Source organism: Hemitrygon akajei, chromosome 28 (assembly GCF_048418815.1).
Source record: "Hemitrygon akajei chromosome 28, sHemAka1.3, whole genome shotgun sequence".
NCBI lineage: Eukaryota > Metazoa > Chordata > Chondrichthyes > Myliobatiformes > Dasyatidae > Hemitrygon > Hemitrygon akajei.
This window is the reverse complement of record NC_133151.1, coordinates 136,339-155,217: the sequence shown is the minus strand read 5'-3', so window position 1 is coordinate 155,217 and position 18,879 is coordinate 136,339. Positions and strand designations below refer to the sequence as shown.

The 18,879-nt window shown below is 44.1% G+C and overlaps 1 protein-coding gene across 6 annotated transcripts in view; it reads right to left on the bottom strand.

Moving 5' to 3' along the window:
* Positions 1-18,879, bottom strand: part of LOC140717613 (uncharacterized) — a 344,930-nt gene that overhangs the window by 191,065 nt on the left and 134,986 nt on the right. For all 6 annotated transcript variants that reach the window (XM_073031183.1, XM_073031184.1, XM_073031186.1 and 3 more), the window contains 3 exons: positions 10,366-10,401; positions 7,936-7,971; positions 1,748-1,870 (listed from right to left, as the gene is read on the bottom strand). In XM_073031183.1, coding sequence (XP_072887284.1) covers positions 1,748-1,870; positions 7,936-7,971; positions 10,366-10,401 — 195 coding nt within the window. The remainder of the gene's footprint in view (positions 1-1,747; positions 1,871-7,935; positions 7,972-10,365; positions 10,402-18,879) is intronic.

Here is an 18,879-nt window from a genome sequence, read left to right as displayed (position 1 = left end):
AGCAAATCAAAAACACAAACACTAATCCCTCCTAGCTACACCATATCTATATCCCTCCATCTTCCTTACATTCATGTGCAAATTCAAACATCTTTAAAAGCCTTGTATGTATCTGCCACTACCATCATACCAGACAGCATATTCTGGCATCCATGACTCTCTGAGTAAAAAAACTTCCTCCTCACCTTCAATACATGCCCTCTGGTAATAGACATTTCAACCCTGGGAAACAGATACTCTGTCCACTCTATCTATGGCTCTCATAATCTTGTAAACCTCTATCAGATCTCCTCTCAGCCTCTGGCACACCAGACAAAATGTGATAGAACATGTCCTCTAAACCAAGCAGCATCCTTTTGTACACAATGCTCCAGATGTGGCAACAAAATTGCAACATAACCTCCTGACTTTTGAAATCAATGCCCCGTCTAATAAAAGCAAACAAGCCTTCTTAACCACCTTGTCGATCTGCGTAGCCACATTCAACAAACTTTGAACTTGGATCCCATAATCTCTCTGCTCAGCAACACTGTTCAGGATATTGCCCTCAACAGTGTACAGTCTCCTTGCATTTGCCCTACCAAGGCGCAACACCTCACATTTATCTCGGTTAAACTCCATCTGCCAACTCTCAGCCTATACCTGCAACTGGTCTATATTGTGCTGTATTCTTTACCAGTCTTCTACACAATCCACAACTCCACCAATCTTGGTTATCATCCACAAAAGGTACTGACCCACCCATCTACATTTTCATCCAGTTCATTTACATACATTACAAACAGCAGACGTCCCAGCACAGATCCCTGCAGAACTCCACTAATTACAGACCTCTAGCTTGAATAAATCTCTTCAACCACTACCCTCTGTCTTCAGTGTGCAAGCCAGTTTCAAATCCAAACAGCCAACACCACAGACCCCATGCATCTTCATATTCCAGATTAGCCTCCCATCAGGGACTTTGTCAAATGCCTTACTAAACTCCATGCATCAATCTCTCGTCGTTTTACTCCTGTTTGTTTGACAGGACATCAGCCACATGGTATCTGGCCCCATTCATCCTATGTTACCAACACCTTGCTCTGAGCACTTAGGAAAGCTTCTTCTTTGACTTTGAAAATACAGTATATCTATTTGTCCTGTGTACAGCAAGATGGGTTTATGTAGAAGGTAGAAAGAGCAACATACAAGATGCTGGAAGAATTCAGCAGGTTAGACAGGAAATGAATATTGTTGTTTTGTTTTGGACATACTCAGAGACCTCCAATCTGTGGCTGCTCTGCCCTTTGGCAATGTTCCCCACTGCACTGGTTCCTTGGCTTACACACAGTGAAATAGCTGTAGCCCTCAATCTCCTGTGCTCAAGTCTGAACCTCATAATAGCCATGGTCAATCCTGAGTTTGTCACACTCGCCCAGTGGTGCAGTGATCTCATCTCTCAACATCCCCAACAACTCTGCCACTGTGATGCTACACAGCCCCCTTCTTATCACTAGTGTAGCCTGTGTGTGCCTAGTATCTTTCAACCTGAACCAGAATGTACACACTTTTACACATGTGAGAAGCAGAGATCTCAATAAAAGTATATAGCTTGTTCAAGGGCTATACAAGGCTACAGGACACCTCTGGAATGTCTAACGTTCAAACCCACAGATTTGATAGTCACGTGACACAATGGGAAAGCGGTGATAGGATTAAAGCAACAATTACAGTTCACAACCACATTTCATCTCCTGCCAGTACTCACAGAGGATCCAGGGAGCCCAACTCCAGGAAGACCACGGTCACCTTTAGCTCCCGGTGGTCCAGGAATTCCTACAATTCCTCCGAGCTCATCAGGAAGTTGGGGGCAGAGTTTGCAGGCTTCACCCTGAGGCACAACAGACAAAAGAGAAAGTTCAGCTCCATGAATGATTGATTTCTTCCTCCATTACCATCCAGGGGAATGTGATCCATGGAGAGGAACAGCCGATGGTGCACTCACTGGTGACATTCAGGTCTGGATCCTTCAGCCCTGCGGAGACTGAGAAGCTAGTCAATATCTGATCCAATCGAGGTGTTTTCCCCACTGTTTACACCAGAGGTTCTTGACCTGGGGGGTGGGGTCTGTGGTTAGATTCGAGGGGGGGGGTTTGTGAACTTGATTTGGAAAAGCTTTACATTTTTTTTACACTAACCTATAACTGAAATTTAGCATCTCCTTCAATCACAAAAAAATCACAGATATTTTCATATCACATTACAGTTATTACAAATATCTCAAAATATCATTTATGGCATGCTTATCACTACTTTGAAATTATAGTTGTTATTAGACCTGCCTGTAGGTCAAATGTGGTCGCAGTCTTCCTGTTTGCAGGCACTTGTGCAACTGGCCAATGATCGGGCAGGCTTGAGCCTGCCCTGCTTGTGTTGCTTTGTCAAAAGACCACATCACAACATATAGTTCTCAGTCAAGCCTAGCAACAACAGCCTTCACACTGATATGTCTTTTAAAAATAAAATTTGACTTGCTTATATTTTAAATGTATAGACTTGTTATTTAATGTGTTAACAGAAACAAATCTCAAAATATCACACATTAGTTTTTTGAAATTTTGATAAATATATTTCTGTATAATTGGTTTCTTTTGTAATCAAATGTATTTTATTTTATATATTTTTATTTATATTTACTTTATATAGTTAAATACATTATTCTGAGAAGGGGTCCATAGGCTTCATTGTACTGACAAAAGTGTCCATCGGTTCACCAGACTGACAAGGGGGTCCATGGTATAAATTACACAATTAGCAGAAAGCTCTGGGATTGAATGCCAGATTTAATCAGTAGCCGTGGCAACAAGCAGGGGAGTGGATTTGTGATGAACAGCTTCCATAAAGTTGTGGAAAAGCTGTCTAGTATGGCAATGGGCCTGTCTAGAGAGACCTGTTGGTGTGGCAATGGGCCAGTCTAGAGAGGCCTGCTGGTGTGGCAATGGGCCTGTCTAGAGAGGCCTGCTGGTGTGGCAATGGGCCTGTCTAGAGAGACCTGCTGGTGTGGCAATGGGCCTGTCTAGAGAGACCTGTTGGTGTGGCAATGGGCCTGTCTAGAGAGACCTGTTGGTGTGGCAATGGGCCTGTCTAGAGAGACCTGTTGGTGTGGCAATGGGCCTGTCTAGAGAGACCTGTTGGTGTGGCAATGGGCCTGTCTAGAGAGGCCTGCTGGTGTGGCAATGGGCCTGTCTAGAGAGACCTGTTGGTGTGGCAATGGGCCTGTCTAGAGAGACCTGTTGGTGTGGCAATGGGCCTGTCTAGAGAGACCTGTTGGTGTGGCAATGGGCTTGTCTAGAGAGACCTGCTGGTGTGGCAATGGGCCTGTCTAGAGAGACCTGTTGGTGTGGCAATGGGCTTGTCTAGAGAGGCCTGTTGGTGTGGCAATGGGCCTGTCCAGAGAGGCCTGCTGGTGTGGCAATGGGCCTGTCTAGAGAGGCCTGCTGGTGTGGCAATGGGCCTGTCTAGAGAGACCTGTTGGTGTGGCAATGGGCCTGTCTAGAGATACCTGTTGGTGTGGCAATGGGCCTGTCTAGAGAGACCTGCTGGTGTGGCAATGGGCTTGTCTAGAGAGACCTGCTGGTGTGGCAATGGGCCTGTCTAGAGAGGCCTGCTGGTGTGGCAATGGGCCTGTCTAGAGAGACCTGTTGGTGTGGCAATGGGCCTGTCTAGAGAGGCCTGCTGGTGTGGCAATGGGCCTGTCTAGAGAGACCTGTTGGTGTGGCAATGGGCCTGTCTAGAGAGACCTGTTGGTGTGGCAATGGGCCTGTCTAGAGAGGCCTGCTGGTGTGGCAATGGGCTTGTCTAGAGAGGCCTGCTGGTGTGGCAATGGGCCTGTCTAGAGAGGCCTGTTGGTGTGGCAATGGGCCTGTCTAGAGAGACCTGTTGGTGTGGCAATGGGCCTGTCTAGAGAGACCTGTTGGTGTGGCAATGGGCTTGTCTAGAGAGGCCTGCTGGTGTGGCAATGGGCCTGTCTAGAGAGACCTGTTGGTGTGGCAATGGGCCTGTCTAGAGAGGCCTGCTGGTGTGGCAATGGGCCTGTCTAGAGAGACCTGTTGGTGTGGCAATGAGCCTGTCTAGAGAGGCCTGTTGGTGTGGCAATGGGCCTGTCTAGAGAGGCCTGCTGGTGTGGCAATGAGCCTGTCTAGAGAGGCCTGCTAGTGTGGCAATGACAGTTGCCTGCTCACTGCCTTGGGATGGAACACAACTACCCACCCACCGATCTTGGCAGTGGTTCTGATTCCACTCCAAACCCATGCAGTGGCAACATCCTTCACCACGTCCCCCACAGCTCCCACCCTTCCTCAGAAACACCCCTCCATCTAGGGTAAAGGGTTGGAATGGCAGGATGCCCAGGATCAGGCTCCAGTGGTTATGAAGTGTTGCTATCTAACTCTCACATCTCATCGTCCACGACAACAGGTGGTTAACAGCACCATCCATTACCTGTGGCTTTACTACATTTGATTATTGTGTACTTCCCCCAATCCTGAGTCCATTCATGTTCTGGGATTCACTGAGTCACTGGCTCAGCTGCTCCTCAAGAATCTTTCTCAGAGAGATGTAGCCACACTGACTGGGAACTGCTCAATGCTGTCTTTGCAGATTGTGCATTGAGTCCGCCTGGGTGGACCAGCATTCACTGTAATGCTCTCACTGGCTATTTCAAGCACAATGGGCAGCCTGAAGTCACTGGGTAAGACTGACTGATCTCCTCTCCTGCAGAACATCAGTCTGCTAGCAGCCTGATAGTTCCATGACCACAACTATTGATAACTAGAATATTAACTAAGTATAAATTCCACAGGTATTACACAGCCCTGAGCTCAGGCCTCTGAATTACTAGTCAATGATCGAACTAACACTCGGTAGAAACTCTTAAGTGAGGTGGAGAGAATGGCTCTGCTGGGTGACCCTACCCCATTCCTGCTGTTGCTAATGGGTGACTGCATGGAAGCTGGTTGTCAGACTGCCAGAGGCTTAGAGGGAAATGGACAGGCTGCTGAGGAAGTAGCCAGAGGCGGTGTGTTGATTTGGAGGTGTCCGATTATCTCTGAGATATGTGCATGTACCACAAGCTTTGGGAGCAGAATTAAGGCATTCTGCATACCTTGTTTGCTCTGTCATTCAATCATGGTTGAGTATTTTCTTCAGCCTCATTCTCCTACCCTCTCCCTGTCACCCTTAACTCCTTTATCAATGAATCAATTCACCACAAAGAATGCCCTTTGCAGGAAATTAAATATACCCATACAGAGCATTGCCACAAGGAAGAGCATCTATCATCAAAGACACCCACCATCCAGGCCATGCCTTCTTCTTGCAATTCCCATTGGGCAAGAAGCCTTAGGTCCCACACCACCAGACTGAGGAACAGTTATTACCCGACAACCATCAGGTTCCAGAACCAGTGTGGATAAGTTTAATCACCACTGCTCTGAACTGATTTACCACCTACCAGCCACTTTACAACTCCTGTTGTCAGAATTATTTTTTTATTTGCACAGTTTGTCTCCCTTTGTACATTGTACATGATGATGCTCGTCTGTTTATGCATTGATTTTGTAAATTCTAGTGAATATTTTCCTGTTAGCACTTTCAAAAAAATGAAATTCAATGTAGCGTATTGTAACATCTAGTATATGCATTTTTATAATTAATTTATTCAAACTTTGAAATTGTCCACGTCCGGGTCTGAGGACAGAAGGCTGGATGTCTCCACTCTCTGACTTTGGGGATCTCCTTAATCCAGCACTCAAATGGAAAACCGTCAGATGACTTCTCCTCTCAATGAGTTTGGAGATCTCCTAATCCAGCACTAACTACCTAATAAAGCACTGAACGTCCCAATCCAGTAGTGAACTCTCTAATCCAGTAGTGAACTCCCCAATCTAGCAGTGAACTCCCCAATCCAGTGGTGAACTCCCAAATCCAGTAGTGAACTCCCTAATCCAATAGTGAACTCCCCAATCTAGCAGTGAACTCCCCAATCCAGCAGTGAACTCCCCAATCCAGCAGTGAACTCCCAAATCCAGTAGTGAACTCCCAAATCCAGTAGTGAACTCCCTAATCCAATAGTGAACTCCCCAATCTAGCAGTGAACTCCCCAATCCAGTAGTGAACTCCCCAATCCAGTAGTGAACTCCCTAATCCAGCAGTGAACTCCCCAATCCAGTAGTGAACTCCCTAATCCAGTAGCGAACTCCCCAATCTAGCAGTGAACTCCCCAATCCAGTAGTGAACTCCCTAATCCGGTAATGAACTCCCTAATCCAGTAGCGAACTCCCTGATGCAGCACTAAAATTCCTAATCAAGAATTGAACTACTTAATCCAGCATTGAACTCCCTAATCCAGCAGTGGACTCCCTAAACCAGCACCGAACTTCCTAAACCAGCATTCACTCCCTACTCCGGCACTGAATTCCCTAACCAGCAGTGAATTCCCTAATCCAGCAGTGAACTCCAAAATCCAGGACTGAACTCCCAATCCAGCACTGAAATCCCAAATCCAGCACTGAACTCCTTAATAAACACTGAACTCCCTAATCTAACAGTGAACTCCCTAATCAAGCACAGAACTCCCTTAATCCAGCACTGATCTCCCAATCCAGCACTGAACCATGAGATGAATCAGTCAGGAACAATCTATCAGCTGGGAAGCCAACAGAGACCTTGAGCTTGAACACATAGCAGTCCAGGTTCATGTGAGGTCGCAGGCAGACCTCAGTGAAGACAGAGACTGGAGTTCAATGGGTACTTTCTCAGCAGTGCAATGGATAGTAAAACCTGGGTTGAGTGGAACCGTGATCTTTCTGACCAGTGACTTGAACATCTCACTGCAGAGTAATTTTTACATTGTACATAAATTTGACACCGTTTTGGGTCAGGGAGAACAAAATTCCTGAGGAAAAATGAGGACACGAATTTCCTAAAATCAGACACAAGGTTGTTCCACTGTGGTATGTACATTTTCGGCTACAGAGCACTCCTTCTGTAGAGTGTGTGGATGATTCCTTTGACCGTCTCTTCCAGAACAAAGGCAATAAATTCTGCAATTTTAGTTGTATGTACAGTAAACTGCACTGCCTCAAATTCCCCCGATATTTTTGCTATTCCAATTATTTTACATGTAAATGAGGAAGATTAACTTCTGCAGTGCTATTTTAACAGATTGCCTCTCACCACACCATGACCTAACTTCTGGGGTGTAATTCATCAAAGTGGGGATTACCAGTCATGTGGGACAAGCCTAGATCTGCTGATATCAGATTGCTGCCATGTGCTCACTCGTTTGTCAGATAGCAAGTGCTATTCTAAAGAAGCCAAAACTGTAGAGGAGCCCACTCCACATAAATGATTCACAGAACCATTCAGTAGGTCAGCACCACCGTCTCACAATGCTACACATGTGGACAATGTCTCTGTAGTGTTTGCATATGCTCCCCATGACTATGTAGGCTCCCACCTCCCTTGTACTCTGGTTCCCTCACACATCCTAACAATGTGAGGCTTCGTGGATAATTAGCCACTGTAAATCGCACCTAGTGCATAGCTGAGTTGTAAAGTCTGGTGGTGTTAATGAAAACGCTGGGAGAAATAAAAATGGGGTTAGACCAGGAATAGTGTAAATAGTTGGTACAGAGCCAGTGGGCTGAAGGGCATCTACCTCTCTCTGTGATGTCATAGTATGATGCAACTCATTTCAATACACAACTTGTTACTCAATTAAATGGTAGTTTGTCTTTTTTATATCTTTTAACTGTTTCCATGAAACTTCGGCTAATTAGCGCAGCCACTTAATTTGCCCAAAATGTACTGGTCCTGATGTGTCCTAATTAACTGGAATTCACTTTGTAAATTTATCTTAAGTAATATAAATAGGATACTTTGAATAAACGTTACCTTTTCTCCTTTTGGACCAGGCTCTCCAGAATCGCCCTGGGTGGAATTCAAACACAGAGTTATGAAAGCACACGCAAGCTCTAACGAAAGATTATATCACTGGGACCCAGTCCAAGTAAGCAACAAACCAACATGTAATTGCCTAAGAGTGTGGTTTTACAACTGGATAACCCTAATCCTCAGTCAGGAACAACAGGAACTTTAGGAAAAGCAGATGGACAAAGTATAATTATTAAATTACACAAGTAGACATGTGTGCATGGATCCACAGCAGGTGAAACATAGAAACATAGAAAACCTACAGCACAATACAGGCCCTTCACCCCACAAAATTGTGCCAAACATGTCCCTACCTCAGAAATTACTAGGCTTACCCATAGTCCTCTATTTTTCTAAGCTCCATGTACCTATCCAAAAGTCCCTTAAAAGACCCTATCGTATCCGCCTCCACCACCGTTGCTGGCAGCCCATTCCACACACTCACCACTCTCTGAGTAAAAAACTTACCCCTGACATCTCCTCAGTACCTACTCCCCAGCAACTTAAACCTGTGTCCTCTTGTGGCAACCGTTTTAACCCTGGGAAAAAGCCTCTGATTATCCACACGATCAATGCCTCTCATCATCTTATACACCTCTATTAGGTCACCTCTCATCCTCCGTTGATCCAAGGAGAAAAGGCCAGGTTCACTCAACCTATTCTCATAAGGCATGCTCCTATATAGCTGAAATGGCAGAACTCTTCCCAGCCCTGTCTACTAACCAGGCTGGATAGCAGTGTAATGTGCGTAGGCTTTCTCAGCCTCAGCACAGCACACAGCCCCGGAATTCTTTTTTGCGATTTACTTTAGCTTCTAGTAAAGTAAATCGTAAAGTGTTTCCTGGTAGGAAATAAAACAAAGAGTTCACATCCAAAGACCAGCACGAGTCTCTTACATGACTTCCATGACAGCAAGCTTTTGAATTACTCCTTCCCTCACCTTCTTCCCCTAACTGACTTTGGGGCACTTTGTTCAAAGCAGAAACTGCCCCAGAACTCCTGGCAATACTGATTATTCCCTTTTTTTATCATCCTATCATCTCTCCCACCTACCCCAACACACATAGTCAACTCCAGCTGCAGTCCCCAACTTGGATATGTGTGTGTGTGTGTGTGTGTGTGTGTGTGTGTGTGTGTGTGTGTGTGTGTGTGTGTGTGTGTGTGTGTGTGTGTGTGTGTGTGTGTGTGTGTGTGTGTGTGTGTGTGTGTGTGTGTGTGTGTGTGTGTGTGTGTGTGTGTGTGTGTGCGCGCGCGCGCGCGCCTTTAACTCCTGGTGGAGTCGTCGGGGTGCTGTCATGACAAGCTTTTTGCACCAATCAGTTTGATGATTGCTCATCATCTTTGGCATCTGAAACCTGGTGGAGCCCATCCCTCTCCAGATTTTTCTGGAGCTGGCTGGATTCGAACTTTGCTCCAAAGTCCGGCACTGATGCCACTACGCCACCAGCCGGTGTTTAAGGAATTTGAGGCTATGTAAAAGTTGGCAGTATTGTGGAAGTCGAGGAAAGTTACCTATTGCTAGAGCAGGATATAGATAGGGTAGGACACGTACAGAAATATCGATGAACGGAGAGACCTCGGAATTCAACTCCACAGTTCCCTAAAAGTGGCAATACGGGCAGATAATGTAGGGAAGAAATTGAATGACATGTTTGCTGTCAATGCTCAGAGCATTTAAGATAAACATTGGGAAGTTATGTTGTAAATTGAAAACCACTGGTTTGACTGCACTTGGAGCAGTGAGAAAGCCCTGGTCTCGATACAATATTCAGTTATTGGGACAGATTGTACAGACTAGGCTTGTTTTCCATGGAACGAAGGAAGCTTAGGATGACCTGATTAAAGTATGTAATGCTCTGGTTCATATTGTTATGTTGTATGTATTTCATTTAGCAGTTCTGTAAGAGCAGTCTGTTCTGTTTTCAGTAAACACAAAGTACACTGCAGATGCTGTGGTCAAATCAAGACGTACAAAAAAGCTGGATGAACTCAGCAGGTCGGGCAGCATCCGTTGAAAGGAGCAGTCAACGTTTCGGGCCGAGACCCTTCGTCAGGACTGAAGGAGGAGGGGGCAGGGGCCCTATAAAGAAGGAGCTTGTTCTCTCTAGACTTATGCTGCCAAGGTTCAAGTATATGGATAGGATAGGAAAATCTTTTTCCCTTGGCAGGGGTATCAAAAACAAGGGAACATAGAATTAAGGTCAAAGGAAGTAGCTTTAAAAAGACTCCAAGGGTATAAAACTTGCCAGAAAAGGCACTGGAGTCAGATACAGTTACTGTGTTTCATTTGTACATGCATTTAAACAGGCAAGGCACATACAGAATCAACATAAGTAGACTGGCATGGACATGATGTTCAGTACAATGTATATGGGCTGTTGCAAATCTTACCTTTTCACCTTGCTTTCCTGGAGGTCCAGGCACGCCCTAGAACAAAATTTAAAAAGGCAATTAGAAACCTTTCAATACTTTCCAATGCCACTCAACACAGACAGCTTGTATTAAAGTCAAAGTGAGTTTCAATGCTAAACTGCTCTGTCCACATTCCATAGATCACCATGTTCCCAATGGAAACGTGTCAACAAACACTCCTCCCAAAAAATCCATTAGAAATAACTTTAGTCTAAGATTAAAGATTAGCTTTATTAGCCACATGTATCAAGACAGTGAAATGTGTTGATTATGCTGAGGGTGTTATGCCTCCAGCACCAACATAGCATGCCCACAACTCATTAACCCTAACCCTAATAAACCTGATTCTGATTCTGAACCTGGAGCACCTACAGAAAACCCACTTGGTCATGGGAAGAAGATACAAAACTCCTTACAGTGAGTGGTGGGAATCGAACCCTAACCATTGATCGCCAGTGAGGCAAAGTGACTGTGCTACTATGTCAACCATGCCCAAGATTGTTCTGTTTAAATGGCACCTTAAATAACGATGATTCTCCTATAACACAAACAAGAACCATTGCTGTGAGCAGGAAAGAGCAAGGGAAAAGGTTGCGAAAATGACAGTGTTGGATGCTAGTCTCTTGTGAAACAAATGCAGTCTCTCCCACGGATAAATATCCACAAAGCCCCTGGCTCAGCAGCAGCTGTCTCTCCCTCTGGCTCAGAGCTTTTACGTACTGATGAGCCAGTGGTGCAGACACTGCCTGCAGACACATCATTCTCCTGCAAGCTCTCTCCTAAACCCTGACTCGGTTAAAAATACAGCATACACACATACAAAATTCACAGCAAGATGTCCATGCCTTCAGCTTTCTGTGCTGACAATCATCCATCCACTTGTCTGGGTATAGCACTGGTTTAGCAGAGATATCCCTGACTACTGGAAGTTAAGGAATTGGAATTGCTTTATTATTTTTACCTGCACTAACATACAGTGAAAAGCTTGCCTTGCACATAGCTCTCTGCAGCACTAGCAATGTGCATATTGATCATTACCCAGTTCATTGAGTGAGACAAGGTAAACCTATAACAGAATGCAGAATAAAGTGTAACAGCTGCAGAGAAAGTGCAGTGCAGGTAAACAATGTGCAAGATCATTGATTGTGAGGTCGAGTATCCATCTCAGTGTGCTAGGGAGCCATTCAATAGTCTTCTAACCGTGGGGTAGGAGCTGTCCTTGAAAATGGTGGTACATGCTTTCATGCTTTTTCCTCCATTTATCAGCATCTGTACATCATAAACCTCACCTGTCAAACCATGACACTGTGTGTTTCTGTTGCTATGGACCCATTCTACTGAAATTTGAATCTACCTTCACTACTCTGGTCTACTAAAACACATTTCTCTCTCGCCCTCAAGACACACTGCCTAATGCAGCCTCATCAACGCTCTCTGACTGATAGGCTGGAGCCATTTATAGTGGTAGGACAGAACCACACAATATCTGATGGGTTTACAAGTCAGATACCAAAACTACTCCCTGCTCCAGGAGATTATGAAGGAGAAAGGTAACCTGTATTTTGCTTTCTCCATTGTAAAATGTTATCTGAATATCCTCTCTTCTGTCTCCTCCAATAAGTGCAAGACCCCTAAAACCCTCACTAACTTTTATAGGTGCACCGTAGAAAGCATTCTTCTAGGGTGCATCACAACCTGGTATGGAAGTTGTCCTGTCCAAGACCGGAAGAAACTGCAGAAGATCGTGAACATAGCCCAGCACATCACACAAACCAATCTATCATCCTTGGACTCACTTTACACCGCACGCTGTCAGAGCAGTGCTGCCAAGATTATCAAGGACACGACCCATCCAGCCAACACACTTTTTGTCCCTCTTCCCTCTGGGAGAAGGTTCAGGAGCATGAAGATTTGTATGGCCAGATTTAGGAACAGCTTCTTTCCAACTGTGATAAGACTGCTGAACAGGTCCTGACCCGGATCTGGGTCGTACCTTCCAAATATCTGGACCTGACTTGCACTACCTTACTTTCCTTTTTCTATTTTTTAATTACGATTTATAATTTAAATTTTTATTATATTTAATTTGATTGGTACTTCAGGGAGCACGAAGCGCAGAATCAAATATCACTGTGATGATTGTATGCTCTAGTATCAATTGTTTGGTGACAATAAAGAAAAGACACAGTTTATTACAGACCATGGTACATAAAATAGTGCCGATCCTCTTTTAAACATGATTACTAGGAAAGTTCTGTACACACAAGGCTCAGCAGCAAGCGCAGAATGACACGTAATTTTGTGACAATGAATTACAGGAGCCAGGGTTTCAGTGTTCTTTATGGTTTCTCTCACTGGGAAGGTATTTCCTGTATCAGGATCCAGCTAATCTTGCAATAAAAGCAATAACATATAGGCAATAGGAGAATGGCTGGTGTCACAGATACCTTTACATCGTGTACATTCAGCCAAGTCAAACGCGCCAAGACTGGAATAAAAATTTCTTTTGTAACAGCTAAAAATAACAGTGTTGGGAGAATTTCCAGCTTAGGCTTGCCTTGTGCACCCTGCATCCTCTCACACTTCTCTCCAGTTAGGTGGTTTCTGTTTCATTAGCTGCCCCACACCAGTAAACAATTTATTACCAGATTTACCAAAGTTGAGATCTTCTCACCAGGGCCACACTCCTGAAGATCTCCCCTGGCTCAAATCTGTGTTTTCTCTTATGTTTCTCTTGCATCTTCTCTGGGCTGGTCTGTACAATGTCACCCACCCCTGTACCTCATCCTTCCCTGTACCCAACCCTACACACACCTTCCCCTATTCAATATTATCATGGCTGATCTGGCCATGCACTCAGCTCCATCTACCCGCCTTTTCCCCCTTTACACATAATTCCCTAACGAGGCAAAACCCTACCTGTGTCTCTAATGTCATTTTGTCCTCCCCCGTCAGAAGCCCTGGATGAACCATGAGATCCACAATCTGCTTAGGACCAAGTCAGAGGCACACTCAGGTCTGGGTACTCAGAAAGTTACAAGAGGTCCAGGTGTAATCTCCAGAAAGGCAACTCCAGGGTGAAATGGCAACTTCAGACTAAACAAATCAACGAAGGAGGCTGAACCGATGTGGTGGGGCTTGAATGGTATCACCACTTATAAAGTAAGGGACAGCAGAGCTTTGCTTCCAGATAAGCTCAATGCCTCCTATGCTCACTTTGACAGTCAAACTATCAGGCAATCATCACAAACTCTCACAGCTACCAATGACCCTGTGATTTCAGTCAATGTGTGAGCAGTCTTCAGGAGCATCCGGTTCAGCCAGGGTACCAGGCCAAGTTCCAGAGCACCTAAAGTCAGGTGCTTAACCTCTCACTTTGGTAGTCTCAGGGACCCAAGCAGACTGGTGCCTAAGAAGAACATGGTATCCTGTCTCACTGACAGTAGTATTTACATCCATTGTGTGAATGTACTTTGACAGGTTGGTGATGAAGCATATACAAGGGGTGATTGATAAGTTTGTGGCCTAAGGTAGAAGGAGTCAATTTTAGAAAATCTAGTACATTTATTTTTCAACATAGTCCCCTCTTACATTTACACACTTAGTCCAGGGGTCGTGGAGCATAAGGATCATGGACCTCCAGAAAGTGTCCGCAGCAGGAATGATTGATAAGTTTGAAGTTAATAACGCATCAGGTTGATTGATAAGTTCGTAGCCTAAGGTAGAAGGAGATGAGTTATTAACTTCAAACTTTTTGCACTCAAAGAGTTGAACTGCATGTGCATGTAACAAGATCTATATAACTCATCTCCTTCTACCTTAGGCCACGAACTTATCAATCACCCATGCAGCGGACACTGTCTGGAGGTCCAAGATCCGTATACTCCGCAACCGCTGGACTAAGTGTGTAAATGTAGGAGGGGACTATGTTGAAAATAAATGTGCTAGGTTTTCTAAAATTGACTCCTTCTACCTTAGGCCACGGACTTATCAATTACCCCTCGTAAACTCGTGCCTGAGAAGGAACTTGGATCCACATTAATTTGCCTACTGGAGGAATGGGTCCACAGCAGATGCCATCTCATTAGCTCTTCACTCAACCCCGAACATCTGGACAGTAAAGATGTATACATCAGGATGCTCTTTGTCAACTACAGCTCAGCATTCAATACCATCATCTCCTCAAAACTAATCTTCAAGACTTTGGCCTCAATACCTTCTTGTGCAATTAGATCCTCAATTTCCTCAATTGAAGACCCTAGTTAGATCGAATTGGCAACAATGTCTCCTTCACAATGTCCATCAGCACAGGTGCACCACAAAGCTGTATGCTCAGCCCCCTGCTCTACCCGCTTTATACTTAAGATGATGAGGCCAAGCACAACTCCAGTGCCATATTTATGTTATCAAGGGTAGTGACAAATTAACATATAAGAGTGAAAATGAAAATCTGGTTGAGAGGTGTCATAACAACAACATCTTACTCAATGTCAGCAAGACCAAGGAGATGATTATTGACTTCAGGCAGAGGAAACAAGAGGCCCATGAGGCAGTCCTCATTGGAGATCAGAGTTGGAGAGGCTCAGCAACTTTAAATTCCTCAGTGTTATAATTTCAGAGGACCTGTCCTGGGCCTCACACGTAAGTGCAGTTATGAAGAAAATACAGCAGTGACTCTACTTCCTTAGGAGTTCGCAAAGATTTGGCATGACATCTAAAACTTTGACAACTTCTATAGATGTATATTGCAGAGTATATTGACTGGCTGCATCACAGTCTGGCATGGAAACACCAGTGCCCTTGAATGGAAAATCCTCCAAAAAGTAGTGGGTATGGCCCAGTCCCTCATGGGTAAAGCCATCCCCACCATTGAGCACATTTAAACAAAGCACTGTCACAGGAAAGCAGTAACCAATATCAGGGTCCCCACCACCCAGGCCATACTCTCTTCTCACTGCTGCCATCAGGAAGAAGACACAGGAGCTTCAGGGCTCATATCACCAGGTTCGGAAACAGTTATTACCTCTTAACCATCAGACTCTTAGATGACTTCAATCAACTTCACGCCCCTTCATTGAAATGTTCCCACAACCTATGGACTCACTTTCAAGGACTCTTCATCTCATGTTTTTCATATTTATTATTTATTTATTTATTGTTTCATTCTTTTTGTATTTGCACAGTTTGTTATCTAGTTGAATGCCTAAATTGGTGTGGTGTTTCGCTGATTCTTTTATAGTTATTATTCTATTATGGACTTATTGAGTCTACAAGAAAATGAATGTTAGGGCTGTAGTGACATACATTGTCTTCAATAATAAATTTACTTTGAACTTTGAATTATGTATATTTATTGAGTGCGTCCCTGGGTAAAGAATTCCACAGATTTATTACTTTCTGGGAAGTCTTATCTCCATCCTAAATCCTGAGGCTATCTAGACTCACTTACCAGTGGAAACAACTTTCCAGCCTCTAACTTGTCTATCCCATCCATAATTTTATGTGCTTCTATAAGTTCCCTCTCCTTTTTTGCAGTCAACATGGATTTGTGCGTGGAAGGTCATGTTTGACAAATCTTACTGAATTTTTTGAAGAGGTTACGAGGGAAGTTGACGAGGGTAAAGCAGTGGATGTTGTCTATACGGACTTCAGTAAGGCCTATGACAAGGTTGCATACGGGTTTGTTAGGAAGGTTCAATCATTAGGTATTAATATTGAAGTAGTAAAATGGATTCAACAGTGGCTGGATGGGAGATGCCAGAGAGCAGTGATGGATAACTATTTGTCAGGTTGGAGGCCGGTGACTAGTGGTGTGCCTCAGGGATCTGTACTGGGTCCAGTGTTGTTTGTCATATACATTAATTAACTGGATGATGGGGTGGTAAATTGGATTAGTAAGCAGACAGATGATACTAAGATAGGTGGCGTTGTGGATAATGAAGTAGATTTTCAAAGCTTGCAGAGAGATTTAGGCCGGTTAGAAGAGTGGGCTGAGCGATGGCAGATGGAGTTTAATGCTGATAAGTGTGAGGTGCTACATTTTGGTAGGAATAATCCAAATAGGACATACATGGTAAATGGTAGGACATTGAGGAATGCAGTAGAACAGAGTGATCTAGGAATAATGGTGCATAGTTTCCTGAAGGTGGAATCTCATGTGGATTGGGTGGTGAAGAAAATTTTAGGTATGCTGGCCTTTATAAATCAGAGCATTGAGTTGGGATGTGATGTTGAAATTGTACAAGGCATTGGTGAGGCCAAATTTGGAGTATTGTGTACAGTTCCAGTCACCGAATTATAGGAAAGATGTCAACAAATTAGAGTACAGAGGAGATTTACTCGAATGTTACCTGGGTTTCAGAGAAAGGCTGAACAAATTACGGTAGGTCTTTACTCTTTGTAGCGTAGAAGGTTGAGGGGGGACTTGATAGAGGTATTTAAAATTATGAGGGGGATAGATTGAGTTGATGTGGATAGGCTTTTTCCATTGAGTAGGGGAGATTCAAACAAGAGGACATGAGTTGAGAGTTAGGAGGCAAAAGTTTAGGGGTAACACGAGGGGGAATTTCTTCACTCAGAGAGTGGTAGCTGTGTGGAACGAGCTTCCAGTAGAAGTGGTAGAAGCAGGTTTGATATTGTCATTCAAAGTAAAATTGGATAGGTATATGGACAGGAAAGGAATGGAGGGTTATGGGCTGAGTGCAGGTCAGTGGGACTAGGTGAGAGTAAGTGTTCAGCATGGACTAGAAAGGCCGACATGGCCTGTTTCCGTGCTGTGATTGTTATATGGTTATATGAAATTAAGTGAAGGGGAAATAGATGTGTGACAGGAATAGAAGATGAAGAAAGAAGCTGGGAGGTGATAAGTGGGAAAGGTAAAGGGCCAAACAAGAAGGAATCAAATAGGAGAAGTCAGTGACCATGAAGAAAGAGATTGAAGAGGGGACTAGGGGGAGGTGATGGGCAGGTGAGAAGGAAATGGGTAAGTGGGGAGCCAGAAAAAAAGAGAGAAGGGTGAGGGGGAGAAATTACCAAAAGTTAGAGAAATCCATGTTCATGCCATTGGGTTAGATGGAATATGAGGTGTCGCTCCTACAGCCTGAGTTTGTACAACTTGCTCAAGATTAGGGACACGGGAAAGCTGTGTGCTTTATGTTTCTTTGGACCATGTTCCTCCTTAGTTTTGGCTGGTGTATGCATTTCACATATGTTAACGGCAATCTTTAGGACATTCAAAGCCGCTGCACAGGTCGACTGTGTGGTTAAGAAGGCATACGGTATATTGGCCTTCATCAACTGTGGAATTGAGTTCAAGAGCAGAGAGGTAATGTTACAGCTATATAGGAACCTGGTCAGACCCCACTTGAAGTACTGTGCTTAGTTCTGGTCACCTCACTACAGGAAGGATGTGGAAAACATAGAAAGGGTGCAGAGGAGATTTACAAGGATGTTGTCTGGATTGAGGAGCATGCCTTAATGAGAATAGGTTGAGTGAACTTGGTCTTTTCTACTTGGAGTGACGGAGGATGAGAGGTGACCTGATAGAGGGGTATAAGATGATGGGAGGCATTTGTCATGTGGATAGTCAGAGGCTTTTTCCCAAGGATAAAATGGCTAGTATGAGAGGGCACAGTTTTACGGTGATTGGAAGTAGGTACAGAGGAGATGTCAGGGATAAGTTTTTTCACGCGGAGTGGTGTGTGCGTGGAATGGGCTGTTGGCAATGGTGGTGGAGGCGGATACGATAGGGTCTTTTAAGGGACTCTTGGATAGGTACATGGAGCTTAGAAAAATAGAGGGCTATGGGTAAGCCTAGGTAATTATTTGCTCATCATAAAATATTTGGGTAAAGGCCGAAAACTTCTCCCCTCTAGAAATTCCACCACGAACTTGTGGTACATATTATCCCTGAAAATTCCAAGGCAAAGCATTGGGTTTGATCTCACTCTACCCAACACATCAAACTCTGATATCCAACTAGCTTCCAATTAAGGTGGACTTCCTAATGAGTAAGAAAGAGGAAGGGACACTGAAGAGCAACAGATATGACAGTCGTAGAGATCTGACCTCAGGAAGTTGCCCTCCTTCTGACAGGGTGGGGAAGATATTTCAATGAATGAAAAAAATATACTTGGTATGATATGAATTAATATACTTAGGATTTTATAGTGCAGATTTACCTGATAAAGTCTAAATCAAAAAATTCTGAAGACACAAGGCTCAGCATCAAGCTGATGCTGATGAAGCAACTTGAGGATTTATGAGAGCTAGGAGTTTCTCACTGGGATTTTACTTGGATCAGGTTTCAACTAAACTTGAATAAAAATAGTGGTATATAAGTAAAAGGAAAATGGTTGGTGTTACAGATACCTTTACATCATGTATATCCAGCCAAGTCAAACTCACTTAAGACTGTACTATAACATCTCTCCAGAGCAGCTAAAAATAACAGCTTTGGGAACATTTCCAGCTCCAACTTGCTTTTTTTGTACT